General features: G+C 44.5%; 1 protein-coding gene and 1 pseudogene across 3 annotated transcripts in view; both read right to left on the reverse strand.

The window, feature by feature from the left end:
* Positions 1–879: 879 nt before the first annotated feature.
* LOC105470767 (phosphate cytidylyltransferase 1A, choline) overlaps positions 880–26,288 on the reverse strand; it is a 66,975-nt gene continuing 41,566 nt past the window's right edge. For all 3 annotated transcript variants that reach the window (XM_071090563.1, XM_071090562.1, XM_071090564.1), the window contains exons 3-9: positions 21,645–21,744; positions 13,947–14,063; positions 13,091–13,242; positions 9,786–9,864; positions 9,169–9,311; positions 6,267–6,455; positions 880–5,610 (exon numbers count right to left, since the gene is read on the reverse strand). In XM_071090563.1, coding sequence (XP_070946664.1) covers positions 5,404–5,610; positions 6,267–6,455; positions 9,169–9,311; positions 9,786–9,864; positions 13,091–13,242; positions 13,947–14,063; positions 21,645–21,744 — 987 coding nt within the window. In that variant the 3' untranslated portion in view covers positions 880–5,403. The remainder of the gene's footprint in view (positions 5,611–6,266; positions 6,456–9,168; positions 9,312–9,785; positions 9,865–13,090; positions 13,243–13,946; positions 14,064–21,644; positions 21,745–26,288) is intronic.
* Positions 23,941–24,070, reverse strand: LOC139362099 (U4 spliceosomal RNA; annotated as a pseudogene).

The raw sequence follows: 26,288 nt of genomic DNA on the forward strand, positions 1-26,288 counted from the left end.
CTGGGTGTGGCAGCTCATGCCTGCTATCCCAGCACTTTGGGAGCCTGAGGCGGGTGGATCACTTGAGCCCAGGAGGTTGAGGCTGCAGTGAGCGACGGTTGTGCCGTACACTCCAGCCTGGGTGATACAGCCAGACCCTGTCTCTGGAAAAAAAATAAAAGAAAGTTTACTGAGCTTTCCTAAAGCAGATGAAAAGAAGAGTATATAGTATTGTGTCTGGTATAAGAAAAGGAGAACTTGGTGAGGCAAATAGTACCAGCCCAAAGTCTTGAAGAAGCCAGGAGCCTCTGGAGAACAGACGGAAGGTGACCTTTCCCTGACAGATGTGCTACTAGAGCACCAACCCCACGGGGCCCTGGGGTCTGGGTCAGCCTCGCTTTGTGGGACAATGGCTTTTGAGTCTTCGGTGACAAGCTACAAAATGAATTTCCTGATGCTGTGGTCATGGAGCTTGATTTCTGAGGAGAGAATCAGTGTGTGGAAGCAAAGGCACCGAGAGTCCAAGTAAAAGTCCCAAATCCATAAAATGCACCACACAGGTCAAAACACAGCATATGGCCAGGCGCGGTGGCTCACACCTGTATTCCCAGCACTTTGGGAGGCCGAGGCGGGTGGATCACCTGAGGTCAGGAATTCGAGACCAGCCTAATCAACATGGAGAAACCCCATCTCTACTAAAAACACAAAATTAGCCGGGCGTGGTGGCGCATGTCTGTAATCCCAGCTACTCGGGAGGCTGAGGCAGGAGAATCACTTGAACCCGGGAGGCAAAGGTTGCAGTGAGCCGAGATTGCACCACTGCATTCCAGCCTGGGCAATGAGAGCGAAACTCTGTCTCTAAAAACAACAACAACAAAAAAAACCACAGGACACGGAACATGAGGTAAAACCACATTGCCTTTATTTGGCTAAAGAACAAAATCCAAAATAACTCAGAACAAACTAATAACAGACAGGAAAATTAGAGACTGAACCCCACTTGAGGAAAACTTCCTCGCGGACTCACACTGGTGATGGGACGAACGTTCACGACGAAGCCAGCAGCCCTTTCCAAGACTCTCTTGTCTTCTAGGGATCCTCAATACAAAACAACCCAACTAATCCAGGATATGTTCAAAACAGTCAGTTTTCCCCTCACAAGGCAGGAAGGCCCACTTCAAACCTCCAGGAACACAACCCACGCCATCCCAGTGTTAAACTTGGCGCTTCCGTTTCCTGCCTCAATCCGAGTGCTAACATAAAATCCTGGCAGACAACAATCTTTCTTCTTCAAGAAAATTAACATTTAATGGTATAATCCCAAGAACATGTTCTACTTATTTACTTGGAAAAATAGAAGCTAGGGACCACTCTTTATCCCATGGCAGTCTATTCTATGAGAGAAAACAAGAACAATCATTGTCATGACTTTGAAAAATAGAACCTTTAAAAATACTTATATTGGTAAGTTTAAAAAAATACCACCAGTTAAAAACATTGGCTCTACCATTAACCCGATGTTAATGGGGGGCTTCCTTTTTCTACCTGTATTGGTTCAACTTCTGGTGAGACTGTGTGCTGATAGAAAATCTAGAAGCTATGGCTTTTAGGGAATTAAAGAAAAGCAGCAAAATATAATTGATTTGGAAAGATTTTGGATAAGTGATCTGGAGCAGGATTAAAAAGGCAAAGAGCTCTTGAAAATAGCTACCCATAGTCAAGATAATCCAGGAAGGGAGAACGGCGCCCTGTGAACCACTGTGGAAAGAACATCTAGAGATGGTCTGACCAGCTGTGCAGCCTCCAAAAAAACCACCATCACTCAGGTGCAGCCTAAGGAGTTACTGGCGATCAGAAAGTGTCAAAAGTTTTCTCAACCTCCCTCATGTTTTTTCTCTTCTTCAGGATTTTCAACCTCCTCACATCCCTTTCTCACCCAAGCCTCAGCAAAATAATGGTCTTTGGCTCTAGCTATCAGCAATAGCTGCAACAGCACAAATGATCCCTTTCTAGTCCTCTAAAGTTTCAACCTCCATTCTTCAGTGCTTCTGAGTCTAGCATAAGAGCAAGCATTCTGTCCAGGCCCCTGGAAGGCAGTGGCTGCGCTGGCACGTCCTCAGCTCTGGTTGCAGGGCTCTGGCCTTCTTACGTCTCACACACAGAGGCTCTACTCTAAGGCCAGCATTTCTGGCTCCGTCATCTTGGCCACACTTGGCCCATCCATGTTGGCTGCTTTCTTGTACGGGAATCAGGGAAACGGCTCCATAGCCTCAAACATTAATATCTGAAGATTTAGATCCCAGGCATTGTTGTGGTGTACACACCTCTAACCTCATTTAATTAGGCACAGATGACCAAATTATGCAACATTCCAACAGCTTCCTCAGTCTACCCATGCTTGTCCAGCACCTAAGACCACATTTACCCCAAAGTATCTAATATGCCACACCATAAAAGACTTCAGCTTCAGTCAAACAAACAGCTTCAGAAAAAACGATTAGACTGAGGTGGTAGAAACTCACCAAAAGGGGAAAGGGAGTTTCCCAAGAACATGTACGTTTGCTGGCCCTAGCAGTCTCAGAGGTCTGTCAGCCTGCAGGTCCGTTCCAAGCCCAGGGCATGCCAAAAGCAGCCCACTGAGAGCAGAGGAAAAGGGCCAAACATCTGGGACCCAGACTATGTATGTAGGAGGTGTGGCTCCCGTGGGGAGGGAGGAAAACCACGTTCTGGGCATCTCCCTGTCTATCCAAACACACTTGCGTAATGTGCACTCGGAGGAACCACGTCGATGGGCTTCAGAAGAGGCTTCACTGCCTCTCCACCCCAGGGAGAGTCAGTCAGACGGAAGCAGGCAGAATTCCCAGAGCGTGAAGGCTGGCGCAGATAAGATGAGACTATATAACGCTGGGGAACACGGGAAAACACTAACTTCAACTGTTTCAAAGACAGGACTCCAGGCCAAAGCCTGTATGACCAGTTTTGACAGTAAGAACTGCGCTTCAAGAGAAGAGTTAGAAATGTCATTTTCATAGGCGATCAGGATAACAAGAGGCTTCATTCTCCCTCTCCTCTGTGACGCTCTAACTTTCTGGGTGATCCAAGTATTTTTATTTATTTATTTTTATTATTTATTTTTATTTCTGTGTGTGTGGTTTTGTTTTGTTTTGTTTTGGAGACAGAGTCTCACTCTGTTACACAGGCTGGAGTGCAGTGGCACCATCTTGGCTCACTGCAACCTCCGCCTCCGTTCAAGGGATTCTCCTGCCTCAGCCTTCCAAGTAGCTGGGATTACAGGTGTGCACTACCACGCCTGACTAATTTTTGTATTTTTAGTAGAGACGGGGTTTCACCATGTTGGTCAGGCTGGTCTCAACCTCTTGGCCTCAAGTGATCCACCAGCCTCAGCCTCCCAAACTGCTGGGATGACAGGCGTGAGCCACCGCGCCTGGCCTGGGCGATCCAAGTTTTAAGAACCTAGATAGTCCTGCTGTGCAGGCAATGATTCCAGCCTCTGACCCTCAGGTGGAAGAACAGGTGTTACCAGAAAGTGTTTAAGGGGTGGACTATGAGATGCTCACAGTCCTAGCGGAGAGGCAAGAAAAGAGAAAATGTGGTTTTCTTAGCTGAAAACACTAAAACTCCACCCCCACAAGGGGTATTTATGAGTGACAGGGGGTGGGGCCTGGACAGAAGCCATTTTCCCCTGAATCTAGCCACAGGATTACTGATGGCTGATGATCTGCTAGGCCATGTAGCTAAGTAGCTAAGGAGACAGGAGGCCAGGGCTTTGAAAGTTAGATCATGCTTAACAGCAGGTGTTAGGCGTGAGGGCAGGTGTTAGGCGTGGGGGCAGGTGTTGGGCGTGAGGGCAGGTGTTAGGCGTTGGGGCAGGTGTTGGGCGTGAGGGCAGGTGTTAGGCGTTGGGGCAGGTGTTGGGCGTGAGGGCAGGTGTAGGGCGTTGGGGCAGGTGTTAGGCGTGTGCGCAGGTGTTAGGCGTGAGGGCAGGTGTTAGGCGTGAGCACAGGTGTTAGGCGTGAGCACAGGTGTTAGGTGTTAGCATCCTTCGATTGGAATGTTGAATCCCCCCAGGCAAGCTAACATGGAGATGGCACCACAACCACCAGGTGTGTGTGAGAAGTGGGGAGAAAAGGAGAAAACCTACCACATCTTGTCCCGTGAGGGCATGCTCTGTGGCTTGCTGGAGGGCGGTGGAGGGAGGTCCCTGCCAGCCGCGGCTCTCCGAGGAAAAGAAAGACTCTGTGGAGCTCTGGTTCCAGTGAAGAATGTTCTTAAGAGGGACAGAGGTCAAGATGATGAGGCTGTTGCTTCAGAAAGGAAGGTGTTTCCTATGCTTTTGCTTCTACATTCTGTGCAAATCTCTCTATTCAATATGGCTATTACCAAAAGGGATTGACATCAAGTTCCAATGGCAGACATTTACAAAGTATCCTCTGTAAAAGCCTAGGTAACATTAATAACATTCAAATAGGAGTAGCAGGGCCAGGCCCTCCTCCCAGTAGGAAACGAATCTCAACTGACTTGGCATGGGATTGAGTATTGTCCCGCTCCTCTCCTCATCCTCGTAACCCGAAAAGCGTTCCTTCCTTTGACGGTAGATGGCAGGAAAGAGACTCACAAAGGCTCCCAGAGAACCGGGTCACAGAATTTCTGAGAAGATGAACACAGCAGACACAGAATTTCTGAGAAGATGAACACAGCAGAAACACTGCAGCTGACGCCATGCTTCCGTCCCCGTCAGTGTCTTCATGGCCCCCATTGGGTCCAGTAAGAAACTCCTCAGAGAGTGAGACAAGTTAGGCTCAGATCTCCTTCCTACAGCCACAATGACACTGGTGACAGCAGTACGTTGAGGGGATTTGTGACTGTAACTTGGCTGTTAGCTTTTCCTTAAGGAAATCAAAATTAAGATATTTCTCCACAGATTACCCATCAGCATGGCTCATTTCGTGAAGGACTTGGCAAGCCACTTCGCTTCAGAACGGAAGGCAAATGCTATAGTGCACTGGGAAGGAAAGGCCTCTGCGTATTACACTACCTCCTTCTTCTGCCCAGTCCTCGGGCAAAAAATTAGTTCTACATTTGAAAGACTAATTTTAAAAAAAGTAATAAAAATGACGATTTCCCTGTTGAGATCACGTGAACACAAACAGTGAAACAAAGCCCTCGGGGAGGGTAAATGGGTGCAGAGCAGGCTTCTAAGGTGCAGCCCCTCCTTCGTGTGGGCGAGTGATGTCACTTGGAGGACAGGCTGTTCTGGTTCCCCCAGTCCAGGGTCCTCTTGCCCCAGTTGTCTTTCCTTTGTAGCTGTCCTTAGGTTTAGTGTTGGGGTCACAGTCTGGAATTCAACAGAGAGCTTCGAAGGTAATGGGACAGAAGGAGAGGAGAGGAAAGGAGGGAGGAAAATTAGTCTTCTTCATCCTCACTGATATCATAGGCTGCAGCCTTGTGCCTGGGGAGATTTGCTGGGGAACAAGGTGGGGAAGTCTTGCCAGAGAAGGGCCATCGAAAAGAGGGGGAGGGGGAGCGCTCGCGAGTGGGGCTGCTGCTGGGGCTCTGCTTTGGACTGATGGCCTGCAGCATCCGGCCCTTCCCCTCTTTCAGCATGTGTTTCTGGAGAAACCGAAAGGAAGAGTTAGAAGCAATACCGCGGATCCCACTGAATCGTCACTGAAGCATCTGGGACTAGGGCAGTCTATGCTGTACTACTGATTTAACGGTTCTCACCTGCTATCATTACCCGGGAAATTCCCCATTCTTCCTGAATAATCTGTTCTAGGATTATTCTAATCCATCCAAACACCTTCACAGACAGATCCTTCCTGATATCTAACCTAGGACTCACTTGCTCAATCTTTTATTTGGCTGAAAAGACTGCTACTCCTCAAAGATAGAATTCCCACCTTACCTGGGGTTCATGCTGCAGCTACTTGGAGTGGAGGCTGCTTTCTTTTTATTATTCTTTATTCTTTCCTTTCCTTCTATCTAAAATCATACCACAAATAAAAGCTGGGCAAGGCGTTTTGCTTCTCTTGTCACCAGATTTCAAGGTTGATAGAGAGCTGGCAAAATTATCTAGGAGAATGTGTAACCTCTTTCTGTAAAGATTTCAAAAACCTTGCTGGGGACAGTTGAAAGACAGTTCTGCCCAGATAAGGGGACTAGACTAGATCACTCCTTAATTGTCGACGTCCCTTTCTGCTCGATGATTCTGTAATTCTTTCCACAACATGGGAGCTCCCTACACTGTCCAGTGGGGAAGAACATACCAGCGCTCCTTCCGGACCAAACATTTCCAGAAAACTTCCAATGAATTCTCGGGACTTCTCCTCCCACTTCTGAATGAGGTCAATGCTTTTTTCCTCCACCTTCTGAACAAATTCTTTGGACTTTTCCTCCACATCTTTCACTTTCTTCTTTACTTTGTCAACCCTCTCCTGCAAGTGGTATTTCTTCTCCTAGATAAAGAAACAACTATTTTGAGAAATAATGCTATGCCCAACTTCTCTACCATAAGAGAACAAAAAAACATGGCTCAAGCACTCAACTGACACTGTTTTCAGTCTAGAATTCTGCTTTGCTTTAATCTACCCCACATGTCATTAGCATAATAACAGATATGCTGTGGATGCACACACAAAATAGTAATGCTAATATTGTGGGCATTTGGGAATAAACTAAAAATATAGGCTATACCCAGTCACAGGCAGGTAGCCAAATAACATCAGAGTTTTAAAGATAAAACATAAACTTGGAACATAAACATGCCCAGCATGACCCAAACCTCATTCCAGAGGGAGATACAGAGGCAGCTAAAGATCCCTGCACAGCACTGCCGAGAATAACGAATCACGATGGATCGAGGGAGATACAGAGGCAGCTAAAGATCCCTGCACAGCACTGCCGAGAATAACGCATCACGATGGATCGAGGGAGAAAACACTGATCTTCCGCTTCATCCGCTCATCGAACTGCGTCTCCCCTGTCGCTGGCTGACTCTATTATTTTATTTTATTTTATTTTATTTTTTATTTATTTATTTTTTTTTGAGACGGAGTCTCGCGCTGTCACCCAGGCTGGAGTGCAGTGGCCGGATCTCAGCTCACTGCAAGCTCCGCCTCCCGGGTTCACGCCATTCTCCTGCCTCAGCCTCCCGAGTAGCTGGGACTACAGGCATCCGCCACCTCGCCCGGCTAGTTTTTTGTATTTTTTTTTTTTTAGTAGAGACGGGGTTTCACCATGTTAACCAGGATGGTCTCGATCTCCTGACCTCGTGATCCGCCCGTCTCGGCCTCCCAAAGTGCTGGGATTATAGGCTTGAGCCACCGCGCCCGGCCGACTCTATTATTTTAATGAGCTGTGTTTCCGCTTTTGCTGCTTTCGTGTTTTAAGGTCCGTTTACTCATCTGCGAAATGCGGACACTCGTTGGCCCTACCGACTTTGCTAAAGAAAGGAAAACGGTATAAACCCTGTGGCGGAGGGGAGGGGAGTCTTTAGTCAAATGAAAAGTATCCTTGGCCAGGCACAGTGGCTCATGCCTGTAATACCAGCACTTTGGGAAGCCGAGGTGGGAGGACTGCTTGAGGCCAGGAACTCGAAAGCAGCCTAGACAACATAGCAAGACCTCATCTCTACTAAAAATAAAAATATAAAAAATTAGCTGGGTATGGTGGCCTGTGCCCATAGTCCCAGCTACTCAGGAGGCTGAGATGGGAGGATCACGTGAGCCCGGAGGTCAAGGCTGCAGTAAGCCAAGATTGCGCCACTGTACTCTGGCCTGGGTGACTGAGTGTTACTCTATCTCAAAAAAAGAAAAAGAAAAGTGCTCTCATAATTTCCAGATCATAAAGAGGAAAGGGAATATGTTTAGAATTTTTAAACACCTGATTTTTATGGGAAAAAATAAAGCTATAGTAAATAAATTAACAAGAGCTAGTGTTTGTCTGCCTAGATAAATCATATTTAGATGTAATCATTTTATCCATTCTCATAGCACAATTCACAGAGATGGGAGCAGGTGGGAGAGCATGGTAAACTGATTATGTAGGAGACATTAAAGTTAGCAGCTTTCTTCTTTTTAAATTAATTTTATTGAGGTCTAATTTACATACAAAATGTATGGTGTCGGATAGATACGGTAGCTCATGCCTGTAATCCCAGCGCTTTGGGAGGCCAAGGGGGGCCGATCGCTTGAGGCCAGGAGTTCAAGACCAGCCTGGGAAACATAGCGAAACCCCATCTCTGCTAAAAAAAAAATACAAAAATTAGCCAGGCGTGGTGGCACAAGCCTGTAATCACTGCTATTCAGGAGGCTAAGGCACCAGAATCACTTGAACCCAGGAGACAGAGGCCACAGCGAGCCGAGATCATGCCACTGCACTCCAGCCTGGGCAACAGAGCAAGACCCTGTCTCAAAAAGAAAGAAATACTACATATATATATGTAGTGTGTGTATATATATATATACTGCAGTATATATATAACTGTTTACAAAAACAATGAATATATCTATACTACATACATATATATACACTACATACATATATATATGAGTTTTTTTGTTTGCCTGTTTGTTTAGAGATGGGGTCTCACTATGCTGCCTCCAGACTGGTCTCAAACTCCTGGCCTCAAGCAGTCCTCCCGCCTCAGCCTCCCAAAGTACTGGGATTACAGGCATGAACCACCAAGCCCAGTAAAATATACAGAGTTTCTAAAAGGCAATAGTAAGCTAAGATAAACTTAAGCTTTCATCAATCAAAATTTAAAACTCAGGTCTATGCGGGGAAGTGGTGTGTCGTGTGTCACTGTCCACACGGGGACAGGGTTCATAGGCTTAAGGAGGTTTCCAAAAGATCATCCAACCAAAAAAGAAAAAGGAAGTTTAAGAGACACAGTTTTCAATTTATTAACAGAAATACTGTACTATCTAAATTACTCTTTCTTATTTATTTTGTTGGCTGTATGGCTTTATACCAATGTGTTGGTACTAGACCGTAACGGCAGAAACTGTTTCATTCTTTTTGTAAACAGTTAACATAGTGGTAATTCATTCACTGAACTTTTGGGAGTGATCATTAGAGCTAACTGCAAAGCCAGTTCAGCTAAGATGGAGTGAGAGGCAATACGTATCCCACAGAGTCAGGGAAGTCTGGGGTGCGGTTGGAACTCACGTTGATGAAGCTGACATTGAGCTCCTTTGCCGTGTAGCCCCTCTGCAGGTTCCGCCTCGCATACACATCATAGTCCCGCACAATTCGGGTGATGATGTCTGACGTGGAGATACCTTCTGTCCTCTGTGTTGGAGCAAACATGCCTGACTCAGAAACACATACAGACAAACACTGTGAGGTTCTGGTTAGCTCAGGTATTAAGACTAAATGGAAACTGGGGGCAACGTTCCTTTCCTTTCCTCAAAAAGCAGAATCTGTTATTACTAAATGAAACGGAGAGATACTGATATACAGAAGGAAGACTGAATGAAAGTCCAGAGGTAAGGCAAAGAAGAGTTACATAGCCCTAATATTACGAAAAATATGAGAAAGCGTTTCCTGAAATTAAGAGAGATATCAAAAGTAGATGTTTATACCAAGAATTGATGGATGTCATGAACTGATGATGAAGAATTGATGAATGCTATGCTCATCTTTACCTTTTATCCAAAATGTGGCCTGAAAGAGGATGTTGAATTTCTAATGTACACATTTTCCTCTGTAAAGTAGCAACATGGCTGAACATCTACAGCTGCCCTGAGATCCCCTAAAGTGAGGAAGCACATCAGGTCACTCACCTGCCTCCTTGATGTGCTTATAAACATCATCACTTCCAGCAGATGAATAAGGGATATCATCATGGGCTACAAAATCAATCTGAAAATAAGGAAACATCATTAAAACCCACGATAACTGCCATTCAGAAAGACCCAGTCAATGTTCTTAGGCCCAGAAAAAGGACAATAAGCAGAGGTCAGGCTACAATCTATTCACAAACCACCCAACCTAATGATTTATGGAGCATAAATAGAAAGTTAGCCAGCTGCTTTTCTCGCTGTTTCTCCTAGTCTACTAGAACCGTTACCCTCACTCTGGACACCAGTCATCTTGCTGTGGTCAACAGGGCCAGAGGGTTTGCTGGTGAACCAGTTAGTGGGTGGAGCCTAGGAAAGAAGGAAATCTCCCTGTCCTGGGTCTGGAAGGATTTGGTCAAATAAGGGTTTCTAAAAGTATGAGAAAGGCCGGGCGCGGTGGCTCACACCTGTAATCCCAGCACTTTGGGAGGCCAAGGCAGGCAGATTACGAGGTCAGGAGTTTAAGACCATCCTGGCTAACACAGTGAAACCCCATCTCTACTAAAAATACAAAAAAATAAGCCAGGCATGGGGACCGGCGACTGTAATCCCAGCTACTTGGGAGGCTGAGGCAGAATTGCTTGAACCCGGAAGGTAGAGGCTACAGTGAGCTGAGACCGCACCACTGCACTCCAGCCTGGGTGACAGAGCAAGACTGTCTCCAAAAAAAAAAAAATATGAGAAAGAGGTTACTTCTTTCCTAACTGGTTTCTCTCAGTCCGTGAGAAAAGAGGGAATATAAAAATAGCAACCACCAGCCCTATGACTGGAATACATACATCTATACTCCTGAGAAATACAAACCCAAAGCCATAAAAGACATTTTATCCTCAGGATCTATCATTTTACTACCTTTTTTTTTTTTTTTTTTTTGAGACCAAGTATCGCTCTGTCACCCAGGCTGGAGTGCAACGGCATGATCTCGGCTCACTGCAACCTCTGCCTCCTGGATTCAAGTAATTCTCCTGCCTCAGCCTCCCGAGTAGCTGGGACTACAGGTGCATGTCACCACGCCAGGATAATCTTTGTATTTTTAGTACAGACGGGGTTTCACCATGTTGGCCAGGCTGGTCACGAACTCCTGACCTCAAGTGATCTACCTGACTCGGCCTCCCAAAGTGCTGGGATTACAGGTGTGAGCCACCGCGCCCGGCCATTTTACTACTATGAATATCCTTTGCAAGAGCAAGAAGAGACGAATGACACTGGGGATCAATAACGTTGTTCAGAGACATGCTAAACTTCATTTACTCCTTCCTGAATGGGCCACCAGCCTTTTGCTGATAATTACTAAGATCACTCTACCAACCTCCAGAGACCACTGTAGTGTGAAGCATGTTCACTGGGACTATGTCAGAGACCCTCAGCTAGCATCTCAATTACTCATGAACAACTTGTCAGGGATCCATAGGCACAAAGTAAAGAACAGGAGGCCGAAGGCCAGGCACGGTTGCTCATGCCTATAATTCCAGCACTTTGGGGGGCTGAGGCAGGCGGATCACGAAGTCAGGAGATTGAGACCATCCTGGCTAACATGGTGAAACCCCGTCTCTACTAAAAATACAAAAAAATTAGCCGCGCGTGGTGGTGGCGCCTGTAATCCCAGCTACTTGGGAGGCTGAAGCAAGAGAATCGCCTGAAACTGGGAGGTGGAGGTTGCAGTGAGTCGAGATCGCACCACTGCACTGCAGCCTGGGCAACAGAGCGAGACTCCACCTCAAAAAAAAAAAAAAAAAAAAAAGAATGGGAAAGCAAAACTTAAGAGTTGAGTATATACTGTTAACAAAGAGAAAAGCAGAGTTAGAAATTCCTCTAACCAGCCGGGTGCTGTGGCTCACGCCTGTAATCCCAGCACTTTGGGAAGCTGAGGTGGGTGGATCACAAGGTCAGGCGATCAAGACCACAGTGAAACCCCGTCTCTACTAAAAAATACAAAAAACTAGCCGGGCGAGGTGGTGGGCGCCTGTAGTCCCAGCTACTCGGGAGGCTGAGGCAGGAGAAAGGCGTGAACCTGGGAGGTGGAGCTTGCAGTGAGCCGAGATCGCGCCACGGCATTCCAGCCTAGGCGACAGAGCAAGACTCCGTCTCAAAAAAAAAAAAAAAAAAAAAAACAGAAATTCCTCTAACCTCATACTTCTGTGTGGGCCTGCGGGCTGTGATGCTGAGAATAAGCTTGCTTACCACTTTTGGAGCCACTGGCTGCTAAGTGTTGATGTAGAAAAGTCAGAGAATTATAGAAGATCTGTCCCAATCCTCAATAGTTACAGTAAATATCCCCTCTTCAGGCCTACCCATGTATTGCTTTAGAAGCCCTTTGGCTGCCTTTATTCTTTCTGCCTCACTCAACAATTTACCTACAACATTCCACACGCCCCTGTAGAGAACTGACAACATGCTTGCTGTTTCCTCAGGCGTGGGGACCTCTAACCTGGCCTAATCAATCCTTCTCATCTTTTATACCCACCTTTTGCAGGAAACCTGTGGCTTTTTTTAAAAAGTAGAGACAGGGTCTCGTTATGTTGCCCAGGCTGGTCTCGAACTCCTGGGCTCAAGCGATCCTCCCACATTGGTCTCCCAAAGTGCTGGGATTACAGGCATGAGCCACTGCACCTGGCTGAAATCTGTTACTTTAATGTGGGAGAATTAAAAGGAGGTAAGGGGTTGATAATAACTTACTGAGAAACAGTAAGAAATATCCTTGGTTTCTGATTCCACCCAATTTCTAGCCTAAGACCAAGGCCCTGAAATGAAACTTAAGCCAAGAAAAGTCTATGTTAATCCGTCTTGTTTCCTGGTAATGTGACCGTCTTCAGAGTTCGCCTGGGGCTATGGATATTCTCAGGAGACTGGCACGTTCTAAGGGTAGACATGCCTGTGGTGTGGGGGGAAAAGTCTCGTAACTGACAAGTTCAATTCCCAGCTCTGCCAATGGTGTAACTTGGAGCAGGTTATTTGGTTTCTCTAGGACTTGTTACTCACATGTAAAGTGGAAATGATAACCACACCACAGGATTGTTGTGGGGAGAAAATGGAATAGAATGGATGTAAAAGTGCTTGCAAACCATCCAACCCCACATAAACGTCAGGGATGACTATTATCACTAGTAATATCACTGTCATCTCCTATGAAACTTACATATGAGGTAGAAGTCAAACAGAGCTAGTGGAAAACCAGCCTGCGTGCCAGCAGTCGTGAGAGTTGAGGGGATTCTGGAACAAGGAAGGGAAATATGTGTCCAGTTTCTTACCCGGTGTTCGGCCAGGAACTCAGGTGTCAGGGTCCAGGGCGCATTCCTCACCACCTCATCCACATAACGGCAGTGCTGGACTGCGTCATAGCGCTCGTTCTCATTCATCACCGTGAAGCCTTTGAAGTTGTGTGTGAGCTCATCGCTGCAAACTGAGTTCACCACATCATAAACTGTGGGTCGGAGTCCTCTTTGCTTAGCCACTCCTCAGCCACTGACCTCTCCCATCTTCTCCCACTGCTTAGGACTGCAACCATCTTCCCCAACTGAAGAAAAGTCTTCTAAAGGCAGTTGAACCTGGGTAACAACGCTTTTCCTAATGCAGCGCATACCTTCAGGAGCAACACTCACTAAATAGTATGTTCACACTTTGGAGAAGAGACGCTACAACAGGTGACCAAGATCTTCGACTCTGAAATCAACCTGCTGTGCATGTCTGTATCAGTTAAGTCCTTAAACATGTTTTCCTATTTTATTCACACTGGACTGGACCACATGACATTTCCTTGGCAGACTTTTGTATTCCAGTTGATTCAAAGTAATAAAGTGAAATCTAAAGCAAATGTTTTTTAACTGGGCAACAGAAGTCATTGTTGCTCCTGTGACTGGCAGAAACTCGGCTAAAAACAGTGAGATAAATGTCAGACGTCACAGTCAATGAGCTTGAAGCTCCTCTCTCCAGGTTTAGGTTGCTGGTACCTCATATATTTCATGTTTTAGAGAGGCTGTACTACATCCTTCACTTAAAAACGGAAATAAGAGCCGGTGTACTCAGGTTATAAAGACAGAAGAGAAATACAGACTCTACTATCATCTTTTTCTGCACTGCACCTGAAGTCATCAAATGTTTTCTTACCTCCCACAATGAGGTACGTATTAGGGAAAAGGTTCTTTGCTTGCATCAGAGCTCGGGCATGACCAGAGTGAAATAAGTCAAATATTCCATCGGCATAAACTCTCACAGGTCGCTCACCTAAATCCAAATGAAAGAATAGATCACAAAAATACTTTTTTTTTTTTTTTTTTTTGAGACCAAGTCTTACTCTGTTGCCCAGGCTGGAGTACAGTGGCATGATCTCGGCTCACTGCACCTTCCACCTCCTGGATTCAAGTGGTTCTCCTGCCTCAGCCTCCCAAGTAGCTAGGACTACAGGTGCATGTCATCATGTCTGGCTATTTTTGTGTTTTTAGCAGAGATGGGGTTTTTCCTTGTTGGCCAGGCTGGTCTCGAACTCCTGGTCTCAAATGATCTGCCAGCCTCAGCCTCCCAAAGTGCTGGGATTACAGGTGTGAGCCACCGCGCCCTGCCCCATTGCATACTCCTTTCTTTAGATGTTCTCTGGGTATTCACCCTAATTTGGGGGTAGGTTGGGTTATGAAAAATAACTTGACTATAAACACCTTTTCATTTTTGAGACAGGGTCTCACTCTGTTATCCAGGCTGGAGTGCAGTGGTACGATCAGAGCTCACTGCAGCCTTGACCTCCTGGGCTCAAGTGATCCTCCCATCTCAGCCTCCGAAGTAGATGGGACCACAGATGCACACCACCATGCCAGCTAATTTTTTTTTATTATTATTTTTTGTAGAGACCATGTTGCCCAGGCTGGTCTTGAACTTCTGGACTCAAGCAATCCCACCTTGGCCTCCCAAAATGCTGGGATTACAGGTGTGAGCCACCATACTCAGCCTATAAAGAGATTTTTAACATCATCATCTGCACTAACTGCCTCTGGTAGCCTGGTTGTACCAAACTTGTCAGGCACAACTAATAAGAGAGCTGTCAACTTAGAAGCCAGGAAATGATTTCCTGGGGAACAAGGCTAATTCCAAAGCCAAATAAACATTAAAAACGAGATCAGCATAATGGTTCGTCATGCTTTAAATAATAAATATAAGGAGTCCATGTAACTTATCCCTTTATGTGAATAAAGGAAGAGCTATTTTACTGCAGCAGAAAATAACAGTAGGAGCATTTACATCATTTGGGAAAGACAGGTCAAAGTGTCATCAGATACACTGTGCTGAGGCTGAGAATCAGATACACTGAGGCTGAGGGTCCGATACACTGAGGCTGAAGGTCAGGTACACTGAGGCTGAGGGTCCGATACACTGAGGCTGAGGGTCAGGTACACTGAGGCTGAGGGTCAGGTACACTGAGGCTGAGGGTCCGATACACTGAGGCTGAGGGTCAGGTACACTGAGGCTCAGGGTCAGGTACACTAAGGCTGAGGGTCCGATACACTGAGGCTGAGGGTCAGATACATCTCCTTCCTCTCTTCAGGGCAATGAAACAAGGAGAAGAGAATTGGTTCTCAGGAGGTTTATGAAGTTTTGTTTTCAAAAAAACTTTATTGATAAACAAGTAGATTTTAAACCAAGAAATAATACACTGCTGAAAGGAGTATCAGCAACTTCCAAGAGGGGCAATTAGGTCGTATCTATCAAAAGACAAACGACAAATGCTTATAGCTTTGGCCCAGCCATTCTAATTCTGGGAATTCTCTCACAGTAAATACAGACGTTATTCACTGCAGTACAGTTTATAGGAAATGACCTACATTTCAATGGAAGATTGAATATAGCATAATACACCCACTAAAAGGTGGGAGGATATATAAACAATTTACTTAGCTATTCACAGAAATGGGTAATATTGGTGGCCTGTTATAGAGACACCAGGTGGCTGTGAGACAGGTCTTGAGAGGAAGACATTTTACTTTATGCCCTTTTTGTACTTTATGGATATTAAACTGTGGGAATATATTGATTTCATTTGATGTGATTTTTTGAAACAGGGTCTGGCTCTGTCACCCAGGCTGGAGTGCAGTGGCATGGTCTCAGCTCACTGAAACCTCCACCTCCCAGGCTCAAATGATCCTCCCACCGCAGCCACCTAAGTAGCTGGGACTACAGGTACACACCACCATGCCCGGCTAATTTTTATATTTTTTGTAGAGATGGGGTTTCACATGTTGCCCAAGCTAGCTGTATTTTATGTATTTATTTATTTACTTATTTATTTGAGATGGAGTCTTGCTCTGTCACCCAAGCTGGAGGGTGGTGACATGATCTAGGCTCATGCAACCTCTGCCTCCCAGGTTCAAGTGATTCTCCTGCCTCAGCCTCCCAAGTCACTGGGATTACAGGCGAAAGCCACCATGCCGGGATAATTTTTGTATTTTTATATTCGTATCCCATGTTAGCCAAGCTGGTCTCAATCTCCTGACCTCAAGTGATCCGCCTGCCTTGACCTCCCAAAGTGCTGGGATTACAGGCGTGAGCTACCGCGCCCAGCCCAGGCTGGTTGTATTGATGTTATAATACAGGAAATAAAAATTTTACATTAAATATACCAATCCAATGGAAAACTAAGAATTAATTTAACGGATTTAAGAGTCAGAAAGGTCATAGCTCAAGCTTTCCAATCAGCTTTCTTCCTCTGTAACCTTAACTTCCTTATGCCTCAGTTTTCTCATCTATGAGAGAAAGCAGGCCGGGTACAGGAGCTCACACCTGTAATTCCAGCACCTTGGGAGACCAGGGCAGGAGGACTGCTTGAGCCCAGGAGTTTGAGACCAGCCTGGGCAACACAGTGAAACCCTATCTCTATTAAAATTATTTTTTACTGCCACCATGTGTCAACTAAAAAAAAGAAGAAAAAATTATTTTTAAAAAGATAATTTTTAATAAGACAAAGCAAAATAAAACAAAATCTGAGCATATAATCCCCCTTCTATATCCCAGAAGTCACTGCATTGGCTCTATGCCTATTAAAAAATAATACATTAAAAAGATTTTTGGGCCGAGCATGGTGGCTCACGCCTGTAATCCCAGCACTTTGGGAGGCCGAGGCAGGCAGATCACCTGAGGTCAGCAGTTGAGGCCAGCCTGGCCAATATGGTGAAACCCTGTGTCTACTAAAAATACAAAAATTAGCTGGGCATGGTGGTGGGCGCCTGTAATCCCAGCTACTTGGGAGGCTGAGGCGGGAGAATCTCTTGAACCCGGGAGGCGGAGGTTCCAGTGAGCTGAGATTGCGCTACTGCACTCCAGCCTGGGAGACAGAGGGAGACTCTGTCTCAAAAAAAAAAAAAAAAAAAAAAAAAAAAATCTTTTTTTGAAGTATCTCAGAAGTCATGTCCATGAAGTAACTAACATACCTCCATTTTTCCTAAACAAGTCCAGAGGGGCTACAATCTCACACTATTTGATCCTGAAACACAAGGGATAGAATATGCAAATTAAGACTATTTTGTTGTTTCTTTGCTACTAGACAGCATAGAGCAGGGAAATTTTCTCATTGCCTGGATGGCGGCAATAGCACAGAAGGCTGTTGATCAAGTGGCTGCTTGCAGCACAGCTAATCATCCTAGGTTAGGCCAAGTAGATCACTGAACCTTTTCTCAGACCAATCCCAGATGCTCCTCTTGCTCTCTCCAGTGCTTCCCCAGCCTACCAACGTCTCAACTGGCCACCATTCCATCCCGCCTTTGGCAAACCCAGGCTGACATATTAACCAAACGACCAGAAGGGGTCACTGTTGAACTAGTCTGGGAAGAAAGTTAGCGTTAGCCATTCTTTTACCAAGTGGCTATTGGCCAGGATAACCACACCCCTGATTTAATGTATATTATAGTACATATAATCATATTTACATAAATTATATCCTTTTAATATAATGTTTAATGTTTCTATTATATAATGTAATATAATACATATTTGATATCATTTATATATTATGCATATATTTTATATATATATATATTTTTTATATATATATATTTTTTGAGATGGAGTCTCACTCTGTCGCCCAGGCTAGAGTGCAGTGGCGTGACCTCGGCTCACTGCAGCCTCTGCCTCCCAGGTTCAAGTGATTCTCCTGTCTCAGCCTCCTCAATAGCTGGGATTACAGGCATGTGCCACCACGCCCAGTTAATTTTTTGCATTTTTAGTAGAGAGGGGGTTTCACTGTGTTAGCCAGGATGGTCTTGATCTCCTGACCTTGTGATCCACCCACCTCAGCCTCCCAAAGTGCTGGGATTACAGGTGTGAGCCACCGCGCCCGGCATATATATGTGTGTGTGTGTGTGTGTGTGTGTGTGTATGTATATGTATATGCATGTATTTTTTTTTGTTTTTTTTTTTTAGATAGGGTCTCTGTCACCCAGGCTGAAGTGTGGTGGCGCAATCATGGCTTGTTGTAGTCTAGACCTCCTGGGCTCAAACGATCCTCTCACCTCAGACTCCTGAGTAGCTGGGACTATAGATGCACACTACCACACTTGGCTAATTTTTAAATTTTTTGTAGAGATGGATCTCATTGTATTGCCCAGGCTGGTCTTAAGGATAGGTCTTGAGGATAGGTCTTCCTATCCTCAAGCAATCCTTCTGCCTTGGCCTCCCAAAGTGCTGGGATTATTGTCTTGAGCCACCACACTCAACCTCTGTATACTATTAACAGCAACTCCCTTTCATGCTCAAAACTGTCCTGATTTGGATGATAAATTATATGGTTTATATGGATCATGAATTATACTATACGCTGCACCACTGGTGACTAAGTAACCATATGTCCTCCTTTAGGCAGAAGAAACCTGGGTTCCAATTAATGATCTCTTTGGATGTATTTATTCTCCCAAATACCTACCACTGAAACATTCTGTTCCTAACAGATTTCCATTGCCCTTCACACTCTCCCTTTTCCTTCCTTTCTCTGAGTTAAACATATTGCTGATTTTTTTCATCTTCCAAAAGATTCCCAGAGCTGACCTTCTTGTCTCTCAAATCATATTTGTTTTTCTCTAAGTGGAGAATCTTCTCCTAGATTATACAACCTCCCTCGTAAAAACGTGGGGAGCAGGAGGGAGGTGTGGAGACTTCCCTAGAGCATGTGCATTCTTCATTGCTTTATTCCTTGTCCTGCACTGACATAAATGCAGTTAGCTGCTTGGTGATTTAACATACAACAGTCAGACAAAATGAGATCTAAGAGAAAACCCAGAGTTCAAATTAAGCTGGCAAATTTATAGGCTAATTTGTGGCAGTTTGTTCCACCAAAAATACAATTACTTTGCTGAAGGCCTTCTATTCTAATGCTTACAAGGAGTAGCACCATTTCAGGGTGAGGTTTTAGCTGCAATTCTATCCCACTAATTATCTGTTTTACTGTAGGGGAGCCTTCACTTCTTAGTTACTATGGACTATAACTGCTTTATGTACATAACGAAGAAACTATAAAGTTGATAATCTTGAAAACGACTTATTTGTAAAATTCTATAATTCTAAAATTAAAAAGTTATACTAGTCAGGACTTGTTAATTATAAGCTTTAAAACTTGGAAACAGGCCCGGCACGGTGGCTCACTCCTGTAGTCCCAGCGACTCGGGAGGCTGAGACTCAAGAACTGCTTGAACCCAGAAGGGAAAGGCTGCAGTGAGCTGAGATCACGCCGCCGCACTACAACCTGGTTGACAGAGCAAGACTCTGTCTCAACAACAAAACAAAACAAAACAAAAGACCAACTTGGAAACAGTACACATATTTTCAAATTTTATGTACCACAAATGATATACGGACAAATTAGCAACAAACTGGGTAATGCAACCCATCGGATCAAATCTAAATGAATAGCTGATTGTAAATGTGTATCATTAGAGAGTATGTAAGAAGTTCTTGCTTTCAACAGCCTCTACTATCTCATCTGAATGGGAACCCTGAACTATCTTCTGGCGTTTTGAAATGAGACCTGGCTACCATTACACTCTGATTCATAGTCTCTGGTTTTCCTTGTCATTTTACCCTGCCTCCAGGAGCCTACCTATTACCCAAATAAAGGAAGCCAAACTCAAAAATCTTATCATGGAATCAGAGGGTTGTGATCAATATGAACTATATCTAAACATTTTTTCAAAAAGAAAGGATTCTCTGGAATTAGCCTCCTTTTTGTTGAGGACCCAAAACCCACAATACGTATACCCAAGATAAGGCCAAGGGGTAAGTGCTAAAATTCCCAGTATTGGCCGGGCGCGGTGGCTCACGCCTGTAATCCCAGCACTTTGGGAGGCTGAGATGGGTGGATCACAAGGTCAAGAGTTCCAGACCAGCCTGGCCAATATGGTGAAACCCCATCTCTACTAAAAATACAAAAATTAGCTGGGTGGGGTGGTGGGCACTTGTAATCCCAGCTACTCGGGAGGCTGAGGCAGAAGAATCGCTTGAACCCGGGAGGCAGAGGTTGCAGTGAGCCAAGATTGCGCCACTGCACACCAGCCTGGGCAACAGAGTGAGACTCTGCCTCAAAAGAAAAAAAAAATCCCGGTATGACACTGTACATCACTTCTATTTGTTTTTTTGTTTGTTTTGAGACAGGGTCTCACTCTGTCACCCAGGCTGGAGTGCAGTGGGTTCACGTAATTCTCGTGCCTCAGCCTCCCGAGTAGCTGGGACTACAGGGGCCTGCCACCACGCCTGGCTAACTTTTGTATTTTGAGTAGAGACAGGGTTTCACCATGTTGGCCAGGCTGGTCTCAAACTCCTGTCCTCAAGTGATGATCCGCCCGCCTCGGTCTCCCAAAGTGCTGGGATTACAAGTGTGAACCACCACTCCTGGCCCACTTCTATTTGTATTTCACTGTTCTTTAGTTACAACAGAAAGCAAACATACCAATACAATTAAGAAGTAACCACAAATATACTAAATGCACAGATTTGTGGCTATAACTCCCTCTTATTCCCTGGTGTCTGCCTGAGTCTTAGTTCAGCCCTATATTTACAGGGTAGAAAGAACACTTAGTATAGTAATCAGAAGAAGTGAAAAAGGATTGGAAAAAAAAGGAGAATGGGGGAATTTACAGAGAAGAAAGAATATTTGCTGTAAGACTTTGTATTCATAACAAATGCTCTTGGAAGTTTATTTTTACAGTGATCTCTAAAACCAATTGCCCCACATAAGAAAAGCATCTTGAATATATGTTAGTAATTTATGTGGTCAAAAACTGCTAATTAATGATGTAAATTAAGCATACAAATAAAGAGCAAGGGCTTTGAAAATAATAAAGTATTTTTTAGAACCTGGAAAATTATAATATCAGTAAAAATAAAATTAAGTGATGAGCATCTCTCAACCTGGGATATTTTTGTTCTCTATCAATCGGCAGCATCATAGCCAGCTGACAGAGCGTAGAGAGGTGGTGGGGAATTCTGAAGGCTATGAAGAATGTGACAGCCTGACATATGATTTGGACTTTATAGAAACAGATAAGATCATAACTCAGCTCAGGCTAATATAATATCGTATTGTTTCTGCTTTACTATACCTCATACCTACAACAACAGCCCAGGAAACAGGTGTATAATAATAAGAAAAAAATGAAAGTTTATGGAGTAGAGTTACCCTTCTAAATGGAACATCAAGGCAGGTGGGAAGAACCCCTTCACCGCTGGTCTTTACAAGCAATCGGAGGGAAGTATGTAGAAAGCAGGTGTGTATTTGATAAACACAATGGAATGCTAAAAACAATAGTAAAACAACAAATTAGGTAGGTATTTACTTACAAGGAGTTCCTCTGCTGGCTTCCTCCATAGTTACCCTGACATAGGGCTTACTAAAGTCAACTTCAATTTCATCAGAAAAAGGAGCTGGTTTCCGTAAGCCCTTAAGAGAAGGAAAGTGAAGGAAAAGAAAGTTCAACTCAATGGCATACACTATAATACTAAAAAAAAAGGCAGCTTTAAAGACAAATCAGTTATTCAATATGATGTGATTAAAATTCTTCCTAAAACATTGTAACATAAGAAAGAAGGAAAAAATGGTATTCCAAACTGACAAATGAAAGTTGCAACCTTTTACAAAATGGGTAAATTATGGCATGAAAAATAAATGTCTTGCTGGTGACTTCAGGTTCAGACTGAGCAATCTGGCTGGGAATCCAAGCACAGTCCCAACTAACTGGGTCCAGAATGATGGCTCCTCTGCAGCAAGGCAAAACAGCCACCCCTATATCATGTGACAAATTGCCAAGGTTCCTAAGTGCATTTTCTTCGTTTTCTTTTTTTTTTTTTTTTGAGACAGTCTCGCTCTGTTGCCCAGGCTGGAGTGCAGGAGCATGATCTCGGCTCACTGCAACCTCTGCCTCCCCGGTTCAAGTGATTCTCCTGCCTCAGCCTCCCGAGTAGCTGAGATTACAGGTACCCGCCACCATGCCCAGCTAATTTTTGTATTTTTAGTAGAGACAAGGTTTCGCCATATTGGCCAGGCTGGTCTTGAACTCCTGAGCTCAAGTGATCCGCCCACCTTGGCCCTCCCACAGTACTGGGATTACAGGCGTGAGCCACTGTGCCTGACCCATAAGTGCATTTTCATACCACTTCCACTAGGAGACTGGGAAGGCAAACAGCTCCTGGGTGCTTTATTAAGTATAACTATCATTGTGTAGTGTTTGACACTGTAAATATGTTCTAATGCTCATAACAGCCCTGTAAGGCAAGAAGTACTATAATTGGTATCCTCAACTTAAGGATGAGAGAAACGAGGCAGGGCACAGTGGCTCACGACTGTACTTCCAGCACTTCGGGAGGCTGAGATGGCCAAATCACCTGAGGTCAGGAGTTTGAGACCAGCCTAGCCAACATGGTGAAACTCTGTCTCTACTGAAAATACAAAAATTACAGTGGCGCATCTATAATTCCAGCTACTTGGGAGGCTGGGGCAGGACCATCACTTGAACCCAGGAGGCAGAGGTTGCAGTGAGCTGAGATAGCACCACTACACTTCAACCTGGGCCACAGAGCAAGACTCAGTCTCAAAAAAAAAAGATGAGAGAAAGGAGATTCAGAGAAGTTATGTAAATTGTACGTAGTTACTCAGAGGCCAAGCTGAAATTATTATGCAGGCATGTTGATCTGTCTATTATAGATGGCTTCATTTAAGAAATTTTGTTATTCCCGCCTGTAATCCCAGCATTTTGGGAGGCCGAGGTGGGTGGATCACGAGGTCAGGAGATCGAGACCATCCTGGTTAACATGGTGAAACCACGTCTCTACTAAAGATAGAAAAAATTAGCCAGGTGTGCTGGTGGGCACCTGTAATCCCATCTACTCGGGAGGCTGAGGCAGGAGAATCACTTGAACACGGGAGGCAGAGGTTGCAGTGAGCCAAGATCACGCCATTGCACTCCAGCCTAGGCGACAGGGCAAGACTCATCTCAAAAAAAAAAAAGAGTTTTTGTTATTCCTAAATATTTTATTCTACTTGATGCTGTTGTGAATGGAATTGTTTTCTTAATTTTATTTTTGGATCGTTCCTTGATATTATGTAACAGTGCAATTGATTTGTATTTGTGTTTGTGTAACTGAAATTTTCTGTATATTGATCTTATGTTCTATGATTTTGCTAAAGCTAATTCTCAGTTCTAGTATCAGCTGTTGTTTCATAGATTCCTTAGCATTTTCTACATATAATAATATCATGTTGTCTGTGAATAAAGATAGTGTTGCTTATTCTTTTCCAATCTGGATTTTTCTTCTTTTTTTTTTTTTTTTTTGAGAGGGTCCAGCTCTGTTGCCCAGGCTGGAGTGCATTGGCGCTATTTCGGCTCAATGCAACCTCCATCTCCCTGACTCAAGTGATCCTCCCACCTCAGCCTCTCAAGTAGCTGGGACTACAGGCATGCACTACCCAACATCCAGCTGATTTTTTATTCTTGTAGAAACAAGGTCTCACTATGTGCCTGGGCTGGTTTCAAACTCCTGGCCTCAAGCAGTCATTCCACCTTGGCCTCCCGAAGTGCGGAGGTTATATAGGCGTGGGCCACCGCACCCGGCTAATTTTTTGTATTTTTTAAAAATTCAGTCTCCATAGAGACTGTCAAAAATTGCCAATGCTGACGACATTGCAAGTTGTCACAGAGGGGTACTGGGAAAAGTTTTCAAAGAGTAATAACTGCGCCTCAGATAAACGCCAGTGGTCACTGTGCAAAGCTCTTTTATTACTGCCGCTGTGCAAAGCTCTTTTATTACTGCCGCTGTGCAAAGCTCTTTTTTTTAAATTATTATTTTTTTAGAGATGGGATTTTGCCATGTTGCCCAGGCTGGTCTCAAACTCCTGGACTCAAGCGATCCACCCAGCTCAACTTCCCAAAGTGCTGGGATTACAGGTGTGAACCACTGCACCTGGCCTGGCCTTTTTTTTTTTGAGAGGGAGTTGCACTCTTATTGCCCAGGCTGGAGTGCAGTGGTGCGATCTCAGCTCACCGCAACCTCTGCCTCCCAGGTTCAAGCAATTCTCCTGCCTCAGCCTCCCAAGTAGCTGGGATTACAGGCACGTGCCACCACACCCGGCTAATTTTAACTTTGTATTTTTAGTAGAGAAGGGGTTTCTCCACATTGGTCAGGCTGGTCTCGAACTCCCGACCTCAGGTGATCCGCCCACCTCGGCCTCCCAAAGTGCTGGGATTACGGGCGTGAGCCACCGTGCCAGGCCTCTGGCCTGGGATTTTTGACTATGGTTTGTTTCTTGTAATGTTTTTGTCTGGCTTTGATATCTGGCCTCACAAAACAGGTTGTGAAGTATTCTCTTTACCTTATTTTGGTGTAAGATTCATATTATTTATTCCTTAAATGTTTTTGTGGGTTTTGTAAAGACAGGTTCTCACTCTGCCTCTGAGGCTGGAGTGCGGTGGCACGATCATAGCTCTCTGCAGCCCCCGATTCTGGGGCCCACGCAGTTCTCTCACCTCAGCTTCTCTAACAGCTGGGACTACAGGCGGGCACCACCACACCCAGCTAACTTTTTAACTTTGGGCCTGGACTTGTCTTTGTGAGAAGATTTTTAATGACTAATTCCTTTTTTTTCTTTTTTAACTTGATACAGGTCTATTAAGATTTTCTACTTTGTCTTGGTTAGTTTTTGCAATTTGTCTCTTTCTAGGAAATTGTCTATTAAATTGTCAAAATTTTTGGCATGAAATTGTTCCCTTATAATCCTTCTAATTTCTGTATGGCTATAGTGATGCTCAGTTCTAAAAAGATCATATCGTGATTGGGCTGAATCCAGAGACTGTGAAGATCAGATAAGTGTAGATTTTAAAATTGTTTGAACATTAAAACACGTTTTTGTTTGTTTGTTTGTTTTGGTTTGGTTTGTTTTGGCTGGGTCAGTAGCTCATGCCTGTAATCCCAGCACTTTGGGAGGCCCAGGCTAGTGGATTGCTTGAGCCCAGCTGTTCAAGACCAGCCTGGGCAACATGACAAAACCCTGTCTCTACAAAAAATACAAACATTAGCCGGGCATGGTGGCATATGCCTGTAGTCCCAGTTACTTGGGAAGCTGAGGTGGCAGGATTGCTTGAGTCAGGGAGGCAGGGGTCACAGTGAGCTGAGATTGCCCCACCACATTCCAGCCTGGGCAACAGAGCAAGACCCTGTCTCAAAAAAAAAAAAAAATCACTCATATAAGCTTAGTTAAGATATACTTAATGATATAAATGGAAACATTCTTTTTTTTTTTTTTTTTTTTTTGAGGTAAAGTGTTGCTCTGTCGCCCAGGCTGGAGTGCAGTGGTGCGAGCTCGGCTCACGGCAACCTCCACCTCTCGGTTTCAAGTGATTCTCGTGCCTCAGCCTCCCAACTAGCTGGGATTACAGGCATGCACCACCACACCTGGCTAATTTTTGTATATTTAGTAGAGACAGGGTTTCACCATGTCGACCAGGCTGGTCTTGAACTCCTGGCCTCAAGTGATCCGCCCACTTCGGCCTCCTAAAGTGCTGGGATTACAGGCTTGAGCCACCATGCCCAGCCAAGACATTCATTTTTAGATATGTGTGTGTGTTGTTATTCTTTGGAATACTTTTAAAAATAGAACCAAGGACCTAGATACTAATCAAAACCACAAGGAGATACTATTTCATATCAACCAGGATGGCTATGAGCAAAAAGACAGGCAATAACAGTCTCGGTAAGGATGTGAAGAAGTTAGAACCATCATACATTGCTACTGTGAATATAAAATAATGTGCAGCTTTGGAAAACGGTTCTTCAAAATGTTAAACAGAATTACAGTATGACCCAGAAATTATACTACTAGGTATATACCCAAGATAATTGAAAACATATATTAAGAAAAAAAAAACTATATAGGGCACAGTAACTGACGCCTGTAATCCCAGCACTTTGGAAGGCCGAGGCGGGTAGACCACC

This window comes from Macaca nemestrina, chromosome 2 (assembly GCF_043159975.1).
Source record: "Macaca nemestrina isolate mMacNem1 chromosome 2, mMacNem.hap1, whole genome shotgun sequence".
NCBI classification, from domain to species: Eukaryota; Metazoa; Chordata; class Mammalia; order Primates; family Cercopithecidae; genus Macaca; species Macaca nemestrina.